The following is a 26,095-nucleotide window of genomic DNA, read 5'->3' as shown; positions in this document are numbered from 1 at the left end:
TCCTGTGCCAGTTTTGCTGAGTTTACTTGCCCAGTTTCGCTTGGAAGGAATGTGAAGTGCGTGAATCACCCATATTGTAGCTTGACTAACAATTAACGCGTCTAGCTGCGATTGAAACATCGGAATTTGCAGGAATGCAGTGATGTGTGATCTGCAAGGTATGAGGTCAAACGGCCATTTAATTGTATATTCATTCCGTTTATCTCGCCGCCAACGCCAGACTTCTCCAAATTATCTCAACTGTGGTCACACAGCCAAAAACGAATCGGGAATTTTGTTCATCCCGCAGCTCAGAACTTAAAAAGAAAGACTTTATGGAACCGTTGGACATCCCAAAGTGTTTCATAGCCAATTAAATACTTTTGAACTGTTGTAAAGTAAAAATTACAGCAACCGATTTGTACACAGGAAGGTAGCACATGGGCAATGAAGTCGTCTAGTTTAGTGGTGTTGAGGGATAAATGTTGTCGGGGAACAACTCCCCTACACTTCTACAAAATAGTGCCACGGTATCTTTTACATCTACGTGAGAGGACCAACATCTCATTTGAGCGAGTAGCATACGTTTTGTGCTCAAGTCCCTGGAGTGAGAGATGAACCCACAGCCTCCTCACTTGGAGCTAACAGTGCAACCAACTCAGCCACAGTTAATACTGCAGACCAACCATGTGCTCCAATAAAAAGCTGAGGACAGATGTCATGAGCCAACTTTTTTTAACAGCCACAGTTGTGGGACCAGAGGCCAATAGGCCTGCAGTTTCCATTATAATTGGACAGTGAGCGTGCACCCTGGCCAGTAATTGGTCTGCTCCTCAAGAATTGCATTGGGCATCAGGTGCCGTGTGACGTGGAGTCAAGATCTCAACGTGGGTGAATTTCTGCTTCCCACTCATCAGCAATCCAGCCCCAGAACTCAGGATTAGCACTAGGAAGTGAATGAGCCACATGTCTGATAATCACCTTAAATCAATATTACAAAGTTCACTTCAGTTATAAACATATTGTAAAATGTGAGAAATCTCCAGTATCTGCATATCTCCTTTTCCACAGAAATATCACAAGAGGCCTTGAAGGAATGGGCCCAAAATTTTTGGATAAGGGCCTCTGTGTCTGACTAAATAAGGTGGTGTTTTGGTGAGACCTGCTGCAGGGGACACCACAAGTGAGAACTTCCCATGATGTAAGTGGCATGGAAGGACTTGGGTGCCATGGTGGTAATTCCATGCTCTGATGACTATTCCCAGAAGAAGTGCAATGACATGACCACAGCAGCCAAGGTAAGCATTCTCTGGAGTTTAATTCAGAACTCAGCATTTTATTAAAAGTAATGGAGAAAAAGAGTTCTAAGCTATTTGTACGAGTTTTTTTAAACAGGTTTGAGCCGCAAAGGAGTTGCTTGTTCTTTTAATGCATTTTTTATTGAGAAGGGTAGATGGTCAGGTGATTTCAAACTGAGATGCATTTGTTTACTCAGCACAGAACCCAAAGGCAATTTAAAGTCATAAAAGTCCATTGCTGGGGAAAACAATCCTTTCAGTGTGTCTAATATCACCCTCGGATGAGCTTCTGACCATATACCAGCACCATCGTTAACATCTTCTGTTTCCACCTCCATAACATCACCAACCTCTACCCCTGCCTCAGCTTAACTGCTGCTATCCATGCCTATGTTACCTTTAGGTGTGACTATTCCAAAGCACACCATGTCAGCCTCCCGTGTTCCAGCCTCCATAAACTTGAGGTCATCCAAAACTCTGCTGCCCATGTCCTAATTTGCACCAAGTTCCATTCATCCTTATCCCTGTGCTCACAGGCCCTCACTGGCTCTGGGTTAAGTAATGCTTCAATTTTAGAATTCTCACCTTATTTTCAAGTCCTTCCATGGCCTCACCCCTCCCTATCTCTGTAATCTCCTCTACCCTTACAAACTTCCAAGGTATCTCCCCTCCTCCAATTCTGGTCACTTGAGCATCCTCAATTTTAATCATTCTACTATTGACAGCTGCGTCTTTAGTTGTCAAGGGTCATTCCCTGAAATTCTCTCCCTAAACCTCTCCTCCTCTTCTCCTCATTTAAGGCACTTCTTAAAACGTACCTCTTTGATCAAGCTTTTGGTCACCTGTCCTAACCAACATATGCTGCAGAAGACTTTTTTTTTTAAATCCATGGTATATGGGCATCGCTAGCAACGCCAGCTTTTATTGCCCTTGAGAAGATGGTGATGAGCTGCTTTCTTAAGTACAACCAAGCAACTTGCTAGGCCATTGCAGAGCACAGAGTCAACCATGTTGCTGTGGGTCTGGAGTCGCATATAGGCCAGATGGGCAGAGTTATTTTTCTAAAGGACATTAGTGAAATAGATGGGTTTTTTGACAATTCAGTAGTTTCATTATCATCATGATTGGTGCCCGCTTTTAAATTTTCAGATTTATTTAATTAAGTGAATTTAAGTTCCCCTGCTGCTGAGGTGGGATTTGAACTCACATCTCCAGGTCATTAGTCAGGTCTTCGGATTTGTAGCGCAGAAACAACTATTTTGCTACTATACCCTATTATAATTTTAGTTATACACAAAAATGCCTGTTCTCATACTGGGATGGGGAAAAAATCTGAAACTCTGCAGAGGGATACAAGTGTTAAATGCACTAGATTTGGAAACTTTACTCAATGTATTTTCCAGCAATTTAAGAGACAGTGAAAATTGATTTTTTTTCCCTAAAAATTAAGTGACATCTGTCCGACTTTACTGAAAACTATTCTATCTATCAGCTGTGAATTTAATTATTCCTCGTGTTTGAAATCTTCAAATACAGCAGGTAATGTATTAATGGGAGAAAATAGTTATAACTAGCTTTTGTTAAAATAAAGGCTTAATTAATCGCAAGCCTGGTCTTACAGAAGAAGGGATTGTTCTAGTCAGGGATGTGGACAGCAAATTTCTAATTATACAAATTCCTTACATGTGTTACCTATGACAACTGGTAGTATATTTTACATAGGGTAGTGGGGAGGGCAGCTGCATAGTCATTAAAAAATTAATATTAAAAATGATGTATTCAGGTTATTTTAAGCATTTCATTACTATATAGCTAATAGATTTTAGGTCTAACAAAGGGAAATTTGTGATATTTGGCTTTTGACACACCAGCTAGATCACCACCTCCCCAAGGCTACTTCCAACAGTTACTCTTCCTGTTCACAAAGGCAATCTTTCCTTCCAGTGCCATCCAGCTTACAGGAATACTCTCCCCTGAAAATCCTCTTAAATCCACACAGTCACTGTAAATCCCTCCCCTAATTTAAAGCAGCATCCTCTCCCTCCTATTCACACCACTCACTATTCATTCACTATTCTCTCTTCTGGTGCCAACCCCAATTCAGTCTTGCTTTTCCCCTCCAACAGCCCTAAGTTTGGATACTCGTGTTCTCCACGCTTCCCACTGCAGAGAACTCTCTCTGCCTGCAATGTCTCCCCCCCCATCCGCCAGGTTATGATGTGGCTTTTCTCCCTCTCCTTCAAGTCTTGCCATCACCTTTCTTTGCTCTCTGGTTCACATAAACTTCTCTCTTCTTCCCCTCCTTCATGTCGGTGCTGCTTCTGGCTCCCCACCTCCAAAACGATGCTCCTACACTCCAGACAAACTCCACGGGCTGTATTTTACACCCTCCAACACCCTCCCCACCAAACGTGTGTTTTTTTTCGGCGCAAGAGGTGTGGGGGATGGGCACGTAAAATATGTCGGGTGGCTAGCCCACCAATCTTTCTGCCAACCCCATTATATGGGAGCTGGCTAAGGCTCCCAATAGCCCACCTGCTTTTGGGCCAATTGAGGGCCTTAAGTGGCCAATTATGGCCCACTTCAGGCCCTTAATCTGCTTCCACTGCCATAAAATGCTGGGCAGGCGGGCGAGAGTGAGAAGGCCGCTTTTTAAACAACTTTGTTGAAAAGGTGGGAAGTAAAGGGGGGCACATCATTTGTGGGGGGTGTCTCCTGTGTTTATCAGGTGCACCACTCCCACCCCATGATGTTCCCCACCCCCCCCCCCTTTGTTCCTCCCCAATTGGCCTCCAAAACCTATCCCCCACCTTGGTTGTCCTCTCCCTAGGCTCCCCTATCCCTCCCCTTCCAAAACCCCACACTTACCTCTCTCCAGTGACCATGTCCTCTTCACCCTGGAGCCTCCTTGCAGTCACAGCATCATCCACTACTGTGTTCTGGCACTGCTGAGACTGATAGAGCAATCCGATTTACCAGCAGCTCTCAAAGGCGGGACTTCATTCGCTGAGGGACAGAAGTCTGAGTAGGCTGCCAGCAGCATATTATCTTGCAGGGCAGCCTTATTTAAAGTCAAAACAGAAACAGAAATACCTGGAAAAACTCAGCAGGTCTGGCAGCATCTGCGGAGAAGAGCACAGTTCATGTTTCGAGTCCTCATGACCCTTCAACAGAACTAAGTAAAAATAGGAAAGGGGTGAAATATAAGCTGGTTTAAGGGAGGGGGGTGGGGGGGGAGGTTGTTGGGACAAGCAGCCAGTCATAGGTGAAGATAACCAAAAGATGTCACAGACAAAAGAACAAAGAGGTGTTGAAGGTGGTGATATTATCTAAAGGAATGTGCCAATTAAGAGTAGAGAGCAGGACAGCCAAGGTACAGATAGCTCTAGTGGGGGTGGGAGAATACTAAAAGGTAGAGATAAACAATGGGTGGAAATACATTTAAAAATAATGGAAATAGGTGGGAAAAGAAAAATATATATAAATTATTGGAAAAAACAAAAAGGAGGGGGAAGAAACAGAAAATGGGTGGGGATGGAGGAGATGAGTTCAAGATCTAAAATTGTTGAACTCAATATTCAGTCCGGAAGGCTGTAAAGTGCCTAGTCGGAAGATGAGGTGCTGTTCCTCCAGTTTACGTTGAGCTTCACTGGAACAATGCAGCAAGCCTTCCAGACTGAATATTGAGTTCAACAATTTTAGATCTTGAACTCCCTCCTCCATCCTCACCCCCTTTCCGTTTCTTCCCCCTCCTTTTTGTTTTTTTCCAATAATTTATATAGATTTTTCTTTTCCCACTTATTTTCATTATTTTTAAATGTATTTCCACCCATTGTTTATCTCTACCTTTTAGTATTCCCCCACCCCCACTAGAGCTATCTGTACCTTGGTTGTCCTGTTCTCTACTCTTAATTAGCACATTACTTTAGATAATATCACCACCTCCAACACCTCTTTGTTCTTTTGTCTGTGACATCTTTTGGTTATCTCCGCCTATGACTGGCTGCTTGTCTCAACAACCACACCCCCCCCACCCCCCAAAATCAGCTTATATTTCACCCCGTTCCTATTTTACTTAGTTCTGTTGAAGGGTCATGAGGGCTCGAAACGTCAACTGTGCTCTTCTCCACCGATGCTGCCAGACCTGCTGAGTTTTTCCAGGTATTTCTGTTTCTGTTTTTGTTTTGGATTTCCAGCATCCACAGTTTTTTGTTTTTATCTCTTATTTAAAGTCAGTCGGTTTTGAACCAACTTTCCATCGAGGCGGGGGGGCAAGCAGTAAACCCGCCACCCACCCTGTAAAATCCAGCCCCTTGCTTTCCTTCCCTCCTACCACAGTTGCGAGCCTCCTCTGTCTTTGCCACATCTCTATCACTCCTTTCTCTCACTGCCTCCCTACCCTATCAGCACAACTCCCAGGTTGTACCCCTTAGTACCACTGCCAGCCGTTAACATGCTAAAGATGATTTATTCACGGCTTTTGGCCAGGAAACATCAAAAATATACCATCCAACATGAAAAACATGCCATGTGTGGGCCTTGACTGTGAAGCAGAGGATCTAAATAAGCTGATGGTCCTGAAAATTACTAGTTAATTCATAATGGATGAACTATAGCCCAGCTTACTTCAAGAGACAAGACAGGAAATCTGCAAAGCATAAGTTACATTTTTAGGTGCCTTTGGGTGATTCTTATCCTAAATACTTTGTATACAATACAACAGCGTCTACCCTTCAAACGTACTTCATTGGCAATGAAGCACTTTGGGACGTTCTGAGGTTGTGAAAGGTACTAAATAAACACAATTTCTTCCATTCCTTTCATTCTTTCAGTATTTTAGATTATTTTCAGCAGGTTTGAGCTCCTGTGGATTTTCAAAAGTATCTCCACTGGCTCCAATGTCTAGGTATATTTTTAATACAAAACACAAAATGACAAGTAAATTAATTAAAAAATATATGAACACATAATTATGCAACAGTTTTATATTGCACCTGGATCTTTGCAGTAGATACTATACCAACTAACTACTCGAACAAAACTCACAACTTGCCATGATTCATATGAGCTACTATCAGTGTTGCTATTGATTGGCTAAATCTTACCTTATGTATCTGAGTGTTGCAAACTTGTGCTAGTGAAGCCTTTTTAATTTTATTTCATTACTTTATTTTTATGTTTTGCTTGGGAGTTTGCCTCACTTATTGTAGCTACTGATATTTAACTAATTCCAAAAATGAAAAATTTAAACATAAACATGTGGAAACTTTATCTTGTACAATTTTTTCTTCCTCCTATAATCTGAAATCTGTTAATTCACATAGTCAGCACTTCCTGATTCACCTGGTGTCTTTTACTCTGTTCACTCTCGTTAGTATTCTGTCATCCGGGCCTTTGCCTTGATTTTCCAACTTAAGAGAAAAGACACAATGTTAGCTAGTGTATAAATCTTTGAACAGCAATAACAGATGATTTGTATAAAATCTATTTTGCTAGTGAAAATAAATGAATCGCAACAATGTTAAGATAAGAGATTTGCATATAGCAGGTAATATAACTGGAGAAATCTAATCAGTTCTTGAATATGGAAGTCAATGAGGCTTTTGCCTCCTGGCAAATCTTTGCCCAATCTCAAGAGCTGTACTTGCTAAGGACCTGTGTGTAACAAGGTGACCCACACTTTGTGTCTCTGCATTGTTTGTAAACTGGTCTGAGGTTTTCTTTCTTGTTGTGGTTATTCCAACCTGGTGAACTTTAATTTATGCACCACCCAGATGGCATATAGTTTCATTGATAGAATGCAATGAAAGCATAGACTATGAATATGTTTAAAGCACTTATCATCTTGAAAGGTGCATCTCCAGGGATTTAATGAAGAAGCAGTTGTTAGTTTTCACTACTCTAATAAATCATACACTGCCTGCATCTCCAAATACTTGATTCCACCTGAAGGCTCTCTGAGGTACAACATGTAAGATCACAGCTGCAGGGATATAGAGTAACCTTGGACTTTGCCCAGTAACCTTATATTCTTAAAGGCTTCCAAACTTCCCCTTCGCCTCCAACAATGTGATGTTACTCGCTCTGTATTGAAAGAAGAAAGTATATTATTCACTTAGAGAGAAATCTACTTGTTCAGTTATAAATATTTTTAGTCACAGGTGCCATTACAAGCTTCCAAATAGGAAACTATTGGTTGCAAGACTCAGGCAAAAATGCATGATGATTTATGTGTTGACATGTTGTCAGCATGAGGCCTGAGCCAATTTGGGACTCAGGCCTCACTTGCATGTTGCCAGTGAGCAGTGGTATGGTAGACAAAATTTGTAGCTATTGTCACATAACTTATGTATTTCTGAAAAGCTAGGTACATTAAGTTCATGTAGTGAGTAACGTTTTAAATATTCAATACTTGGATGGGCAATCAAATCATCAAAAACAAAACCAGAGATCAAATCATCAATCTGCAGTACCTCAGGAGTAGGAATGGGGAAGGGCATCACACAAAGGCATCCTCAGTCCAACAATCCTCTGATGCTTCATCAATGAGCTTCTGTCTATCATAAGGTTTGGAGTGGGGCTGTTCGCTAATGATTCCAGTGTTCAGGTCCATTCGCAATCCCTCTGGTAATGAAGAGGGATTCCAATTCCAGACTACAGCAAGCCCTGTATAATAACTGGCAGTTAGCATTCACAACATGTAAATACCAGACAATGATCATCTTGAATCAGAAAGGCCACCTATTTCCCCATGACCTTCAATGGTGCCATCATCACTGAGTCTCCCATTAACATCTCGTGGACACTGCTCCCCACCTCACTGACCAGACGTTTAACTGAAACAGCCCTAGCAACATGGTGGCTATAAGCGCAGGACAGAGACTTGCTATTCTGTGATGAATTGATAACCTCCTGACCCTTCAAATCTGCTCTACCATTTACAAGGTGCAAGTCAGGAGTAGGATGTAATACCTATCACTTGTCTTGATGGATGCAACTACAACACTCGAAGCTTAGCAGCATTCAGGATAGAGCACTCTGCTTGATCAGTGCATCTGATTCTGAATTCAACGTGTGAGATAACCATCATTGGAAGAACTGCAGTGATTCAAGGAGAGGACCCACCATCCCCTTCTCAGGGCAATTAGTGGTGAACAGATGTGGCTTTGCCAGTAACACCTGCATTCCAAGAACAAATTTAAAAAGCCAATTGACTGACAAAAAAATCTTACTTTAAGAAGATCTATGGCTTCCTACAAACTTCCTTTGAGTTGAATTTGTGTTATCCATCCAATTAGAAGCAAGTACATAGGTTCAGTATTCAAATAATATGTTTAAATTGAGGGTAGACTAATGCATGCAACATAGTCAGGTTTTATTTTTCACAGGAGAGGTTACTGTGATCAGACAATTGATAGTTTTGAAATTGAGGTAAACCCCTATCTTAAAGAAGTGAAAATATTCGTGAAAAAAATACTAAATCTTCTGAACTTATGGAGATCCCACAACTGCACACATCCAAAGGGGGAAAAAATAAGGTGCATGTGTGAGCATTTTTGTGGAGTCTCAGTGCGTCAGTCACAACAGAAATTAATAAACTCTGTCCTTATAACAATGTCTCATTTAAAGTATGTTGGTGACTAACTTTATATCAGTTAACAGAATTGTTTCTCTCGCGCATTAACATTTTACTCCCATGAAACAGGGTGCTCTAAAATTCACTGGAGCACATCATTTTTTACTCAAAACTCAAATTCCCCTGGGAAGCTTGTGCCAAGACAGGAGAGTCAGGGAGTGTGTGAGAGGGAGGGGAAACTGAGACATTTCCTCTATTTCAAATTTGAGACATACCCATTTGAGCTATCCGTGACTCCAAAACAAAGACTTACGTTTATATAGCGCCGTTTACTATCACAGACCTCCCAAAGTGTTTTGCAGCCAGGAGTGGAGTCACTTTTATGATGTGGGGAAATATATCGAAGGTTATAAGGACAGCGTTGCTGCTGCCAATGCACAAAGTCTCCGAATCAAAGCGCTGGCACCTGTGCACTTCCTTTTATTTTTCTCTCATTTTGTCTGTCTTTTAGAGTAATCTAAATGAGTTTAGATTATTGGGGGGGGGGGGTCCCTAAAACCATTCCCAATGAAGGTTATGTGACCTGCGGAGGCACTAGGGGTGTATCAGGTAGAATCCGCAGGGTAATGCAGACAAGGTTATGTCTTGCTGTGTCTGACTTATATTTCAGATGGTCCCAAGCCGTACTCTCGAAAGGAACAATGTCCTCACTGAAAACTGATCATTGCTGAGCCTGATATCTCAATCTCAGTGATTTAAAGCACACATGGCAACCGGTTATCACTCGTGCCTCTCTGATATTGCTCGAATTATGTTGATTTCGCGGGAGCCGGCTGCTGCAGCCCCAGTAACAGAACAGTGGGTTGACTTAGATTGATGGGACCCCCGGGATTCCCGAGTCCTCCCCTTTCCGGACCCCCAGCCCCCTCGCTGACTGCATTCCACACGGTGCCGGTTGCTGTACTGCTGCGGAAATATATCAACGTCCCTCCTCTGGGGAAACTCCCTGTCATTCCGGGATGGTTGGATGTAACTGAATGTACTGAGTGAAAACATCTCCTCCCCAGAATCCCAATAACGTTCCTCTGTCGGTTCTATTTTCAATTGACATTTGTCACTTTCTAAATCCTGTTTTTTTTTATTCCGACGCTGACGAGTTCTAATGAGCCCCAAATCGCCTTAGTAGCGATTACCGCTACAATCGGAGTTTAAGACTGATGACTAATATCATCTTATGTGACGTAGGTGAACACCGCCCACATAACTTTCTTCAGTAATAGTTTGCAGTAAATCAACAACTGTCTTCCACATCTGTATCTTAGCTGATCACATTCCGTCTGAAATTGTTTCCAATGCTTGAAGCATTTTAGAAACCAAATCTTAGTACAGTCTTTCTAAGCGTTTCTTCCTAACAGTTTGCAAAACTCAAGGTGACTGCATTTGCCATCACGTGGTGCTTAAAGCAATAAACCGGCTTTAAATATGTTTCTCTATGCCTGGTCATAATTTCTGCCCGCTGTATCACTGGAATGTGTTCACAGGGGGTTTGGGACATCCTATTCACCAAATTACTGCGGTGATCTTAAACATCCCAATTCCAAAACGCTTTTGAAGCATTTTAAAATGTCCTGTTTACTCGTCTCCCCTTCCTCGATCTATTCCCCAAGCCACTGCATATGAATCTCAGAAATAGTTTATGTAGCATTATTTGGAGATGATTACCCTCCTGGGTAATTTTAGTTACCCACCTACCCTCATCCTCCTCCACATCTGAGCCTCCTGAAATAAATATTCCTATCCTCCCAGTCTCAACAGCTTATTTCCAAGGCATCTTTTGATTCCACGAATGCTTTGTTGTAATGTAGACATCATATTCTCCCCTTTTTAAAAAATCTTCTCCTGTTTGTACAGTCATCTCTGGAATGTCAGCTCCATTCTTCTCCTCCTCTTCATCATTCAGCCACCTTGGTGACATCCAGAAGCATGGGGTCAGTTTTCACATGTACAATAATGGCAACCCCATCCCTCCTCCTGCTGCTCCATGAATCCTAAGACCATTACTGCATTCTCCAAAATGCCTGTTCAACTATGGTTCAATGGGTTAACATCTCCTCCAACTGCATGTCAGGAACAATCAAAGCCACCTTCAACCAAAGCCAATTATTTCCTGGCCGTAACTTCATCAGCTTTCAAGATGTATCACTAGAGACTAAATCCTCAGGGCTGGAGATGCTGTTACAAAACTCAGCTTCTTTCTCCACATCTAATCGATCAAGGCCCATTTTCTTCCACTTCTGAAAATCGTATAGATTTGCCTTTATCTCTTCCCTCTCGTTTCCCTGATTTCCACACCCCTACAATGTACATTTATCCAACCAAGGCTTAATTTCTCAGTAAGTCACTGTTTGCACCCTCCATAAATTATATCTCATTCAGAATGTCGATAACTATGTTGTCACCAAGATTAAGCCCCAATCTCCTATCACCCTGTTCTTGCCAAGCTTCACTGTCTCCCTGTGCTCCAACAAATTAATTTGAGTATCCTCAATGGTCCCCATCCACTTCAGTTCCTTTCTTTCCTTTCATCCTTCAACATGCAGCCCTTGATCCTCTATTGTCAGCCTGCACCCTGATTTCTAATATACCATCTTTTCTATTATTATTCAAATACTGCGTGGAAATTCTTTCTAAACACTTCTGCTTTTAAAAGCCCATCTGGTCTCTCTATCTAACTGTTTCCATTTTCATTCTGTGCCCTGTAAAGTGTTTAGAAATATCCCGTGCCAGAAGTGCGCATGTGCAGAAAACAGTGACCTGTCCCAAATGTATTCTTGGAATAGGTAGGATTAAGGGACCATTATAAATAATCTCCAGCCAATTAATTCCGAAGCATGTTATGTTATATAAAAATGAATAGCAGTGTAGCACATGAGCCCTCCTGTAAATATTGTTAAGAATATATATCACCAGCAGCACCTGATGTTTGTTTATCAGTCAAAAAAAAGTTTACACCTTTACTGTTAATTGTTAAATGTTTGACCACATTCTAGTTTCAATCTGCTGTCTATTTATTTATAATGACTGGCTTAATAACATGAAACATAGATGAACAATATATTGTTGAAGATTGTAATGATTGCAATTACTCTTTAACCATTGATATGTTCCTGCCTTATGGTGAACAGTAGTTAAACTATCCTATTGGGAAACACTTCAATGATCTACATATTCAAGTTCCTATGTTTCACAGTCAAGTTTATTTCAATTATTTGATGGTGCATATTCATCAGTTAAAACAATTTCAACATGCCCATGAGTTTTCCCTGTAACAAGACAGCTGCAATTCAAATATTTAAAAGGCCCTATTAAGTTGGACATTTGGCAAACCAACATTATTAGTTTTTGTTTCTGGTCTTTCCAAATTGAATATCTACTAATCTGATTGTTAAAGTACTTTTTTTCTGATTTATAATTTAATTTCCATAGCTCCATACTTGCAATACAATAAAAGCAGTTAAATTATATCTAAAAGATGGTGGAGAATTGAACTATGAAGAAGGTTTGGACTGATCGCTCAAGCTACCTGCATTCATATTTATGTGGATATTTATCATGTCCCATTATTTGGTTTGAAAAATAAACTATTTGTAAATAAATCAGGTTCAGCTATTTCAAGCCCAGCCATTTTCAGCTGCTTCATCAATGACCTTTCCTTCCATCATAAGGTCAGAAGTGGGGCTGTTCACTGATGATTGTGTGCAATGTTCAGCACCATTTGTGATTCCTCAGATATTGAAGCAGTCTCTGCAGTATATGCAGCAAGACCTGGACAACATTCAGGCTTGGGCTGATAAGTGGCAATTAACATTCATGTCAAACAAGTGCCAGGCAATGACCATCTCCAATAAGAAGGAATCCAAGCATCTCCCCTTGATGTTCAATGGCATTACCATCACTGAATCCCCCACTATCAACATCTTGGGAGTTATCATTGACCAGAGACTGAACTGGACCAGCCATATAAATACTGTGGCTACAAGAGAAGATCAGAGGCTGGTAATTCTGTGGTGAGTAACTAACCTCCTGACTCCCCCCAAGCATCTCCCCTTGATGTTCAATGGCATTACCATCACTGAATCCCCCACTATCAACATCTTGGGAGTTATCATTGACCAGAGACTGAATTGGACCAGCCATATAAATACTGTGGCTACAAGAGAAGATCAGAGGCTGGTAATTCTGTGGTGAGTAACTAGCCTCCTGACTCCCCAAAGCCTGTCCACCATCTAGAAGGCACAAGTCAGGAGTTTGATGGAATACTCTCCACTAGCCTGGATGAGTCCAGCTCCAACAACACTCAAGAAGCTTGACACCATCCAAGACAAAACAACCCACTTGATTGGCCCTACATCCACCTTCAATATTCACTCCACCATCAACGCATACTGGCAGCAGTGTTTACCATCTACAAAATGCACTACAGCAACTCACCAAGGCTCCTGTGACAGCACCTTCCAAACCTGCGACCTTTGCCACCTAAAAGGACAAGGACAGCAGGAGCATGGGAGCTGCACCACCACCTGCAAGTTCCACTCCAAGCCACATACCATCCTGACTTGGAAATTTATCGCCGTTCCTTCACTGTCGCTGGATCGAAAGTTTGGAACTCCATAACAGCACTATGGGTGTACCAACGCCACATGAACTGCAGCAGTCCAAGAAGGCAGCTCACTACCATCTTCTCGAGGGCGATTAGGGATGGGCAATAAATGCTGCCCTAGCCAGTGATGCCCACATCCTATGAAGGAATAAAAAAAGCACCAAATAATGTATAGTCAGAAGATAAAGTGCCTCCCCACATAACATAAATGTATTCAATCTTACTCGGTCATTTTTCTAAATACACTCTCCATAGCTTGGTATTTTTTGTGATTAACTGTTCTGCTGAAATAATTACGGTTGTTTTTGTATTTCATTTATGCAAACAGCACTATCTTTCTTCTGTACTTTGGTATTGACCCATTCGTTTAACTAAGGTTCTCACACTACTTTTAGCCAGAAATTGGCTCTATGCAACCATTGAAGCATGTAACTCTCCCCTTATAAGAATATTGAACCACACTGCAGGAATGCCCTTTTTAAAGCCAAGATAAACAATCTTGGGTTGTCCAATTCTTCACTTTCATTATTGGAAGAATTAATATGATGAGTGCAATGTCACAGGAATCTTTCCGACTTGTTAACTCAATTGGACCTTAAGTTAGCAACTACCTGAGAAAGCCTCCACAAATGTGTTGGACTGGCCCTGTTTGAACTCTAAGGTGAATGAAGGTCACAAAATATTAGAGAGTGCTCACTGGAAAGCTCATAATAAACTTAGCGCTCTTTAAGTAGGTATTGCCCTGCTTGAAGCTAGATCTGAAATCTCGTGTTAATAAGAAAATAGCTTTCATTTCTAACAAGAGGTGGCAGGACAAAGCAGACCTCCCAGCCAGTTTCTAGTGGATTGTGACATTGTTTGGGAAGATGACTGCACTCTAGAAGATCAAAGTTGTTGTCGGAGTGAGGTTTGATCAAAATCCTGGGCTCTAGAATACTGTTCAATTCTGTATTTTGAGGGTTGAAGTGATCGTGGAGACGTGAACCCAACTGTAGAAGAGTAATTAGTCCTCATTGATAATCAGGGAGGTTATCGAACAAAGGAGCCCCTGTTCATACAGTTGAGGTTTGGCTGAACAGAAGTTTGGGCTTTGAGAAGATTATTCACTCTGTTAAGGTGACCAGGGTCTGAGGGTTCTCATCCTGGGAGACTAATCACTTCTGCCGAGGTCTTTGGCAGAATATTCCAGTTCTGTAGTTATGGGGCAGGCGGTGAGTGATGAAAATAAAGGGGAAATCGGTGTTGCTGAGCTACAAGATTTGTACAAGAAGTTCGTGACTGAATGTCCCAGTGGAACCCTTTTCTTTCATGAATTCAAGCATTTTTTTGGAGTTTTAGACAATGAAGAAGCAGCTGAATACATAGAAAACATGTTTCGGGCATTTGATAAGAATGGGGTGAGTGTGAGTTTGCTTTTGTTTCCCTGGAGCCCTTTATTCCCAGCTACAACCCAACTAGTAATACATAATTTCAAACCTGTCCCATGCTCGTAGAATCATAGAGTGGTTAGAACACAGGAGGTCATGTGGCCTGCCGTGTTTGTTCTGTCCTGTGGATGTTAAATCTGTCATGTAAAAGCGAAGTGGTTGATAAGATGAGATTAATGGGCCCAGTGACTTTGCTTCTCAAACTAATCTTGCCACTGATATAATGTCCCCTTGCTTCTAGTTGAATCAGATGGAAGGGGGAGTTGGGTGGGGGGGGGGTGGGGTGCAGAATCACAGAATTGTAGCAGTGCAGAAGGAAGCCATTTGGCACATCGTATCTGCTTCGGCTCTCCAAATGAGCAAGTCGCTTAGTGCCCTTCTCCCTGTAACCCTGCATATTCTTCCGTTCCAGATAAAAGCCGAATTCCCTTTTTAATGCTTCGATTGAACCCGCCTTCACCACACTCTCAGGCAGTACATTCCACACCTTAACCACTTGCTGCGTTAAAACATTTTTTCTCATAACACTTTTTTGCTTCTTTTGCAAGTTACTTTAAATCTGTGCCCTCTTGTTCTCGATCCTTTCACAAGTGGGAATGCTTTCTCCCTACCCTCTGTCCAAACTCCTCATGATTTTGAATACCTCTATCAAATCTCCTCTCAACCTTCTTTTCTTCAAGGGAAACAGTCCTAACTTCTCCAATATTTCTTCATAACTGGTTCCAGGGATGAGGAACTTTATTCTCATGAATCACACCCTTCAGAAAGTGCAGGGGGGTCAGGGAAAGGAGTTAAACATCTTCAGGATATTGAAAGGGCACATTTAATTGTGCAAGCACAACACTATCTTTTTGTGGCTATTTGCTCACTTCTGAAGGTGGACTATTAAGTGGGTTTCTAATAGTTTCTTAATGTATTGCTCACTTTACCCTGAATTTAACCTAAAAATCCATATATAATTTTCTTTGTGTCTGGATATTGAGATTAGAAAAGTCAAAAAATTTAGAACTGAAGAAATTAATGAGAAGGGAGTGCAAATTTGGAATCAATTTACATTTTAGATTATGCAAAAAAAAATTGCCAGTTTGGTAATAGATGAATGCAATAAGAATTCATCCAAACATCTCAATCTGTATTCCATTCTAACTGTTTCCCTATGGGAAATACTTGGTCCTTGCTATAGAAATATAGTCAATTGTCAAGGATGCAATATATGAGACTGGATACATTCTAATTTTCTGGCAGCACTAAATTATATTTAATTCAGTCGATAACGGGCACCAATTCATTTTTCTTCCAGGACAACACCATTGATTTCTTGGAATATGTTGCGGCACTCAATCTGGTTCTAAGAGGTAATCTGGAGCACAAACTGAAATGGACTTTCAAAGTTTATGATAAAGATGGAAATGGATGCATCGATAAAACAGAGCTGCTGGAGATTGTGGAGGTCTGTGTCTACTTTATTTCTTTTCTTTGAATTGGCATGTTCCTTATACCCAAATCCTGACACTTCCTCTTGTTTTACAGTCTATTTACAGATTAAAGAAGGCTTGCAGTCAAGAATCGGAAGATGGGGCTCCTCTCTTGACTCCAGAAGAAGTTGTAGATAGAATATTTCAGTTAGTGGATGAAAATGGAGATGGTAAGTATGACATTTGTTAGGTTTCTGCCACTCACTTTAGCCCTCACCTTCTCAGGCTGAACCAGATTGGAACATAGGAATGGTTGGACAAACAAATATCAAGGTCCATCTCTGTAAGAACTTAATAAATAGACCCAGAAATTATATGAGAACAACCCCAGTGATGAGGGGCTTTGGGAACCAGAGGTCCAAAGTCAACTTTTTCCTCCCAAACAAGCTACATTTACCACATCTTGCTTGAAATTATTCATATACAGTATCCCAAAATGTTAGTTTCTGACATATATCGACCTAATCTGAATAAATCAAAATTCATTGCTTCCAGTGGTTCCATGGATGTCTGTTCCTTTGATTGACCACTCATTCACTCTAATATTGTTTCTGCAGATTATTTTTGAATTCATCCCTTTTCAAGCACAGACTCTGTTGTTCAGTCCTTCTATTTAGGACAAAACAAAATAGCTTGTGCTCCCAACCTTAGCAGTCTCTTCCATCAGAACTAGGTGTCAGATTCCATATCTCTCCATCATAAAGACCATCCACTTCCACTTTGCTAACATTGTCTATCTCCAGACTATCACCCACCTCCATCAAACCTGAGCCCATCTGTTGCTAAAACCCTACTTTTTGCTTTTATTAAAAAGCTTTCCTGACTGGCTACCATCTTCTGCCCATTATTAAGTTCAGCTCATTTAAAACTCTGCAAATCCTGTCTAATGGCACACCAAATTGCACTGACACACATTGGCTCCTAGTCCACCATTGTCTTAAACTGAAAATTCTCATCCTTGTGTTCACATGTTTTCATGGCTTCACCCCTTTCCATCTCTGTGACCACCCCCTCCAATTTCCCATTTCTCTGACTCAGGCCTGTTATACATCTCTCTCTCTTCCTTCCATTATTGGCAGTCAGGCTTTCAGCTTCCTTGGCTCCATGCTTAGAATTCCCTCCTTAAACGTTTATATCATTCCATGTATCTTTCCTCTTTGAAGATTCTTTTTAATATCCATTTCCCTGACCAAGCTTTTGGTCACCACTTCTAATCTTTCATTTGGCTCAGCATCTGTTCTCTTTATGTCCCCGCTAAGGGTGTTTTCTATGTTAAAGTGCCATATAAAGGTTTTTCATAACACACAGTCCAAGTCATTTTATCAATGCCATCAATACCGGGTAGATGTTGACATCCACAGTCCACTTGCATTCATTGGCACCCTTCAATAATCGAAGAATATTAGTAAACAGTATTAGTAGAAAAAAGGAGCAGCAGAAGGCCATGTGGCCGCTCAAGCCTGTTCGGCCATTCAATAAGATAATAGTTGATCTGATTGTGGCTTTAATTCTACTTTCCTGCCTGATCCTCATAACCCTTGGCACCCTCGTAGATCAAACAACTGTCCAACTGAGACTTCAATGATCCAGCCTCTACTGCTCTCCGGGGTAATGAGTTCCAAAGATTAACGGCTCCCTGAGGGAAGAAATTCTTCCTTATCTCTGTCTTAAATGGGAAACCTCTTATTTTGAAATTGTGCCCACAAGGGGAAACATCTTCTCAGCCTTGTCAAGCCCTCTCAGAATCTTATGTCCCAGATGTGCATGGAGTGGCAATCACTGTCAGATTGCAACTCCGCACCTTCTTACTTACCCGGGGTCGGGAACTGCATATTTCTTGCCCAAGCTTCCGTCTCAGGCCTGGTGAGAGATGTGCAGTGTACATGTTCATAAGGAGAACTTTTGGGCTGGGTTCGCCAATGTCATTTCTGCTGCCTAGGTCGATTTCGGGTGATTCGTCTAGTTTAATTCCTTTTTTGTAGACTTTGTAGCAGTTTGATATAACTGAGTGGCTTGCTAGGCCATTTTAGGGGGCATTTAAGAGTCAACCACGTTGCTATGGGTCTGGGGTCACATGTAGGCCGGATGAGGTAAGGATGGCAAATTTTGTTCCCTAAAGGACATTAGTGAACCAGATGGGTTTTTACGACAATCGACAATGGTTTCATTGTCACTATTACCAAGACTAGCTTTTTAATTCCAGATTTTTATGAACTGAATTTAAATTCCACCAGCTACCATGGTGGGATTTGAACCCATGTCCCAGAGCCTAGATCCAGCCTAGTCTGGATTACTAGTCTGGTGATTTTACCACTGCGCCACTGTCTCCTCAGTGGGGGTGGGAGCTGAGGGGGAGGGTGGGAGGATGGGGTGGGTAGTCAGGATTATGGGAGGTTAGTCAGGGGGCAGGGGTACAGCCAGCATTGGGTGTAGTTGCGGGCCATGGGGATCCAGCGGGGAGTTCTGGGGGATCACTACCATAGCTACCCAGGAGTTAGAAGTGGTTTTAATGCATTTAACTTTTCCTGGATAACTGTTCTGCTAAGAGTGCTGGAACCATCCAAAGTCTCCAATTTAAAGCAGAGTATCGGATGTTTCCCAGTGTAGGGTAATTTAAACTTCCTGGGTAAGTACTGTGAAGTCCTTGCGTGGAGACATCCGGGGGTGGGGGGCGGTGCCCTAGCGCCTAGCGCATCTTCTGTTATACCTTCAGGGTACGACCCTCGGGGGAATAGAAGTTCTGGGCCTATATGTTTTAATATGATCACCTCTTATTCTTCTATAGGCCCAACCTGCTCAACATTTCCTCATAAAACAACAGCTTCATCCCAGGATCAGCCTAGTGAGCCCACTCTGAATTGCCTCCAGTGCAAATATACCCCTCCCTTAAGTACGGAGCCCAAAACCATATGCAGCACTCTAGGAGCAGTCTCACCAATCCCCCTGTACAGTTGTAGCAAGACTCATGTATGGGAACATCCAGATCCCTCTGTACCACAGCATTCTGCTGTTCTCTTCATTTAAATAATATTCTGTTTTTCTATTATTCCTGCCAAAGTGGACAACCCCATATTTTCCCACATTATACTCCATCTGCCAAATTTTTGCCCCCCCTCACTTAACTATGAACTTAACTATATCCCCTTGAAGACTCTTTGTGTCCTCCTCATAACTTGCTTTCATACTTGCCTTTGTATCATCAGCAAATTTGGCTACAATACACCCGGTCCCTTCCTCCAAGTCACTAATATAGATTGTAAATACTTGAGGCCCAGGCACTGATTCCTGAGGCATCCCACTAGTTTATGCTTTGCTGATCTGAAAATGACCTATTTATCCCAACTCTGTTTCCTGTTAGTTAGCCAATCCTCTATCCATGCTAATATATTACCAACACCGCCTTATCTTGTGCAGTAACCTTTTATGTGGCACCTTATCGAATGCCTTTCAGAAATCCAAATATGTCTACTGGTTCTGCTTTCTCTACCTTGCTTGTTACATCCTCAAAGAGCTCTAATAAATCTGTTAAAGACAACTCCATTTTCATAAAACCATATTGACTCTGCCTGATTGTATTATGATTTTGCTAAATGTCCTGCTCCTACTTCCTTAATGATGGATTCCAGCTTTTTCCCAATTACAGATGTTAGTTTACCAGGCCCATAGTTTCCCATTTTCTTGCATACAGGCATTACATTTGCAATTTTCCATCCACTGGGACCTTTCAAGAATCTAGGGAATTTTGGAAGATTACAACCACTATCATTGCAGCCACTTTTAAGACCCAGAGTGTAGGCTGTCAGGTCCAGCTGACTTGTCAACCTTTAGTCCCATTAGTTTTCCTAGTATTTTTTCCCTTTTGCCCCTTGATTTTCTCCTATTGTTGGGATGCTATTTGTGTCTTCCGTTGTGAAGACAGAAACAAAATACTTGTTTAATATCTCTTCCATTTCCTTTTTTCCCATTATTAATTCCATAGTCTCATCCTCTTGGGGACCAACATTTACTTTAGCTATTCCCTTCCTTTTTATATACTTGTAGAGGCTCTTACCATCTTTTTTTAATAGTTTATCAGTTTACTCTCGTATTCTAACTTCTCCCTTTTTTATAGTCATCCTTTGCTGATTTCCAAAGTTATACCAATCTTCTGGCCTACCAGTAGCAATGTATGCATTTTCTTTCAATTTGATAGCATCCTTAACTTCCTTAGTTAACCATGGATGGTGTATCTTTCTTGTAGGGTCTTTCTTTCTCAATTAATATATCTTTGTTGAGAGTTATGAAACATTTGCTTAAATGTCTGCCACTGCTTATTTGCCAACTCACCTTGTAACCTATTTTCCCAGTCCACTGTAGCCAACTCTGTCTTCATAACTTTGTAATTGCCTTTTATTTAAATTCATGACACAAGTTTCAAACTGCAAGTTTCTCGCCTTCTAACTGAATGTGAATTCTATCATGTTATGATCATTCTTGCCGAGAGGATCCTTCACAATGAGATCATTAATTAATCTTGTCTGATTACACATTACCAGGTCTAAAATAGCCTATTCCCTGGTTGGTTCCATAATGTACTGTTCTAAGAAACCGTCCTGAATACACTCTATCAACTCATCCTTAAGGCTACCTTTGCTAATTTGATTCCTCCAATCTGTATGAAGATTAAAATCTCACACAATTATTGCAATACCTTTCTTACACGCTCCCATTATTTCTTGATTTACACTCTGTCCTACAGTGAAACAACTGTTAGAGGACCTATAATCAATTCCCAACAGTAAATTCTTTCCTTTGCTATTTCTTATCTACATCTTGATCTTTTAAGCCAAGATCTTTTCTCAGAATTGGTGAGGAATCAAATTAGCAAAGGTAGCCTTAAGGATGAGTTGATAGAGTGTATTCGCGACGGTTTCTTAGAACAGTACATTATGGAACCAACGAGGGAATGGGGTAGGGTGAGAATGGCTGGAAAATAAATATCTTTAAAATGCTATACAATTAAGAAATGCTGGATTAGGCCACAGCTAGAGTATTGCGTGCAGTTCTGGAATCCACATTATAGGAAGGATGTGGTTGCACCAGAGAGAGTTCAGAGGAGATTTACCAGTAAGTTGCCTGGGCTGGAGAGTTTTAGTTAGAAGAGAGACTGGATAGACTGGGGTTATTTTCCCTGGAGCAGAGGAGATTGAAGGGGGGACATGATTGAGGTGTATAAAATTATGAGCGGCATAGATAGGGTAAACAGGAAGGAACTTTTCCCCTTGGTGGAGGGATCAATAACCAGGGGGCATAGATTTAAGGTAAGGGGCAGGAGGTTTAGAGGGGATGTGAGGAAGAATTTTTTCACCCAGAGGGTGGTGGGAATCTGCAACTCACTGCCTGAAAGAGTGGTAGAGGCAGAAACCCTCATAACATTTAAGAAGTATTTGGATGTGCACTTGCGATGCCTTGGCATACAATGCTATGGCCCTAGTGCTGGAAAATGGGATTAGAATAGTTAGGTATTTGTTTGACCGGCGCAGACTCGATGGGCTGAAGGGCTTTTTCCTGTGTTGTAGACCTCTATGATTCTATGACTAATATAAATATGGTAGAGCAATGCCTTGAAGCCCTAGGCATAAGTGAAGAGGGGGGCCAGTGAAGGAAGTAGGGCGTGGATTGTATTTTAAACATTAGAGAAGAAAATAAGTCGAAAGATGACAAATCCTAAAAGTGAGAATAAAAATGAAAATTAGTGTAAAGAAAAAATAAATGTTAAAACTAACTTACCTGAACAAATAAGATGACAGGGTTACTAAAAGAATTCCAGAAATCTGTAGAACTGAAGCTCTATCTAGTGGAAGAAGTGTGCAGCTGCAGTGTGACTGTGTGACAGATAACAGGGAAATCATTTAAGGGGCCAATTAGAGGTATGAAAGAATACTCGTGCCCAAATAAGGGGTGCACATACTTAAAAAAAATTAATACAATATAGATAGATAAGTGTGACAGCCCATAACCTACATATCAATATCACTTTATAATTTAACCAGTTAAGCATCTTTTGAGTTAGTTTGTATTGTTTGTAGATTCATTGGTGCTTTTCATTTTTCAGGTCACCTGTCCTTGGATGAATTTATTGATGGAGCGCGGAGAGACAAGTGGGTAATGAAAATGCTACAGATGGACGTGAATCCAGGCAGCTGGATGACTGATCAGAGACGCAAAAGCGCTTTATTTTAAACATGCTACAAAATCTCCAGAATTTAATACGGTTGTAAATGATTAGATGCCGGGAATAAAAGGCAGGTGTATAACATTACTTCCTCATACCTACTGCACTTTTAATACCCATTTTAAAAAAATGTACTATTACCATTTCCCCTGAGAACATTTGTGACCCAGAGGATCAAGGCTAAAAAGTTGACGAGTTTTATACTGCATACACTCTTGATGTATTTGAGTATCTTTCATGTATGTGGCCTTTTTAGAAGGATTTGGTCCCCTGACTCCATGACATATGCTCATTCATCAGAATTTGGTCCTGTAAACTCCTGATGTTATCTTTATTTTATTCTAATTGGCTGGTTTTATTTGACTTTTTTGTGTTTTTAAATTTTATCAGTACCTTCAACCTGACAATAAACAGTTAAAGGAAATAGGCTTCTAGTCAATTCTTTGTTTTACTTTTGAAAAGTATATTTTACATCAGAAATGGAAAATAGGATAAATTAACATTAAAATTAATTAAATTAAGTCAACATGAATGGTAAGGCAATTAAATGAATATTATTTTTCAAGGTTCCTGAAAGATTGCAACAGTTGTAGTTGTGGTTCCACAGCATTGACTTGGATGGAGTTGTGAAGATTTTGTGAATACATATGCACATTTGCTTACAGAATAAATAAACATGACACTTTCTACCAACAAATGAACTTTATTTTCATTAGTATATTGGTATTTTCATTAGTATATTAGAATATACACGATGTGTGTGACTTCAGGAGCACATACGAACAGTCTCTCAACCTGTCCCAACGTTTAGTTAGATCTTAAGATCAGTATCTTAAATTCATCCATCCTCTTTTGTTCCATATCCCTTGATATTCTTCCCTAACAAAAATCTATCAATCTTGGTCTTGAAAGCTTCAATACCCAGTAGCCACAATGTCTTGAAAATGAGTTCTCAATTTCTGTTAGTCATTTGTGTGAAAAAGTATTTTTTGATTTCACTCCTAAATGGCCTAGCTATAAAATTGAGATTATGCCTTCTTGTTTTGGCTTGTACCACCAGAGGAAATAGTTTCTCTGTATATACCTGATTGAATTCCTTTCCCATCATAAACACCTCAATCTTTTAAACTCAAGGGAATACAAACCAAGATTATGCAACATGACCTAATAATTTGATCTTCAGACCCTGCTGAATCTGCATTGTATTCCTTCCAAGGCCAATATATCTTTCCTAAATTGGGGTGCTTAAAAATGACTGTTGTTCTCTAGGTGGGGTCTGTCCAAGCTTTTGTTTAACTGAAGAGTCCCTTCTCACTTTTGAATTCCGCTTCAGATAAAGACCAACATTAGATTTTTTGATTACGTTTTGTATGCTCATGGCCCTAAATCTCTTTGCTCTTACACATTTGTTGCCCATCCCCAACCACCCTTGTAAACTGCATTGGCAACTGAGTGGCGAGGCCATTTCAGAAGGCAGTTAAGAGTCAAACACATTGCTGTGGGTCTGGATTCACGCGTAGGCTAGGCCAGACCAGGATGACAGATTTCCTTTGTGAACCAGATAGGTTTTATGACAGTTGATAACAGCTTCATTGTCACTGTTAACTGAGACTAGCTTTCATTTCCAGATTTGTTAGTTGAATATAAATTCCATCAGCTGCCATGGTGGGATTTGAACCCTTGTCCCCAGAACATTAACCTGGGCCGCTGGATTACTAGTCCATTACTACCACGCCACCATCTCCCCATATCGATCATTGTTCATCAATGCATTTTGTTGCATCCCATTGAAATTAACCCTGAATTGCGGTCGCATCATTTGCTCTGGATTAAATAAAGACCCATCTTCAACTGATTCTGAAATGACTAATTTTTTTGGCCTTCTTTCCTGGAAGCAGGTCCTGAAAGTAATCAGAACAATGTTTCTGCTGCAACATCAAACCTGTCTTTTACATTAAATCACTCATAATCTCCCCATCTGAATGTAAAGGGGGCGTATCCTTGTTTAATTAAACTATCAAATCTGTTTACAGGAAATCCTCATATTTGAAGCTGCAAAACATTTTCTATTTCTCGCAGGGAACATTCCAAGATACATATTTTGGAATACAGGCTGCACAGCCTAGAGTGCTGAGGAAATGAATGATTCCCAATTGTCCCAAATTAAGGGGAAAAAATGAAAATCATTGCAGAAAATAACACTGAATATAAAGAAGGTGTTTGGGTTTGGTTATAGGAGCTCATCAGCACAATATGGTTTTTGCTGAATAATAAGCATTACATTTAGAGGTATTAAAAGGTACCATTCTTGCAGAATACCCCATTAACCATCACGTTGACAAAAGATATATAAATGTCTTATTCAATGGGAATCTTTTATTAATCTACAGCTATGCTTAATGTGGTCTACTATGACAATGGAAAATGAGTCATTCACATAAATCAAACACACGAGGGAATATGGTATCTCTTATTTTACAAATTTCAACATAAAAAAAGTGTGAAGCATTGCATTTTGTTTAAGAAAAATAAAAGGGATTACTTGGAAAATAAGAATCCGAATGGGGTTGGGACTGCAAATACACAAATCACTAAAGCTAATGATGTAGGTCAATAAGTCCATAAAAAAAGCAAAACAAGCCACTAAGATTTATTTCTCAAGGGAAGGAATTCAAAAATAGAGAAGTTATGCTAAACTGGTTTCAAGCCTTGGTTAGATCGCACTTGAAGCACTGTGTACAGTTCTGGCCACTATATTATTAAAAAAAGATAGAGGTAATGGAGAGGTCGCAAAAAAGATATACATGGATGATACCAGAACAGTAAGATTATACCCATAAGGATAGGATGAGCAGATTGGGTCTCTTTTCTCTTCAAAAGAAAAGGCTGAGGGCTAGCCTAATAAACGTCTTTAAAATAATGCAAGGTTTTGATAGAGTAGACACAGTGAGTGTTGCCACTTGTGAGGAAGAGCAAAAACGGAAGCCATTGATGTAGGATAGTCACCAAGAAATCGAATAGGGGATTCAGAAGAAATTTCTTTACCTAAAAAGTGGTGAGAATATGGAACTCATCACAGGGAGTAGCTGAGGCAAATAATATAGATTAATTTGAGGAAAAGTTAGCGAACCATTTAAGGGAGCAGGGAAGAATAGAGAGTTACGCTGATAGAGTTGGATGAGGAGGGTGTGAGGAGCATTGAGTGGAGCATAAAGAGCAGCATGGCACTCATTTACTGACCCAGTCAGACTCGATAGGCAGACTACTACTAACTACTAACCAGTTACATGATTATTTGGGGCTATCAGAAAATTAGCAGTAGATGTTCTGCATTCTTGACATCCATGGGCAGAATTTTACAATCCCATTGCAGCAGGGGTGGGGCCATAAAATGCAGTGAGACATTCAAAAGTCCATTGACTTCGGCAGGACCGTAAAATTCAGCTGACGTAAAATTCTGCCCCAT

At 40.7% G+C, this 26,095-nt stretch overlaps 1 protein-coding gene across 2 annotated transcripts; it reads left to right on the top strand.

Annotated features, from left to right (window-relative positions):
* Positions 1-459: 459 nt before the first annotated feature.
* On the top strand, positions 460-24,074 carry guca1b (guanylate cyclase activator 1B). 2 transcript variants are annotated; one of them, XM_078546546.1, is made up of 4 exons: positions 460-1,277; positions 16,241-16,390; positions 16,471-16,585; positions 22,510-24,074. In XM_078546546.1, exons 1-4 carry the CDS (start codon positions 1,209-1,211, stop codon positions 22,635-22,637), a joined length of 462 nt encoding a protein of 153 aa, XP_078402672.1. In that variant the 5' UTR covers positions 460-1,208; the 3' UTR covers positions 22,638-24,074. The 2 variants fall into 2 exon arrangements, with proteins under 2 accessions (XP_078402672.1, XP_078402671.1); XM_078546545.1 differs by lacking the exon at positions 460-1,277 and adding an exon at positions 14,319-14,910.
* The last annotated feature ends 2,021 nt before the right edge of the window (positions 24,075-26,095 follow it).

Source organism: Cetorhinus maximus, chromosome 8 (genome assembly GCF_964194155.1).
Source record: "Cetorhinus maximus chromosome 8, sCetMax3.hap1.1, whole genome shotgun sequence".
Classification (NCBI taxonomy): domain Eukaryota; kingdom Metazoa; phylum Chordata; class Chondrichthyes; order Lamniformes; family Cetorhinidae; genus Cetorhinus; species Cetorhinus maximus.
This window is presented reverse-complemented; position numbering and strand designations above follow the sequence as displayed.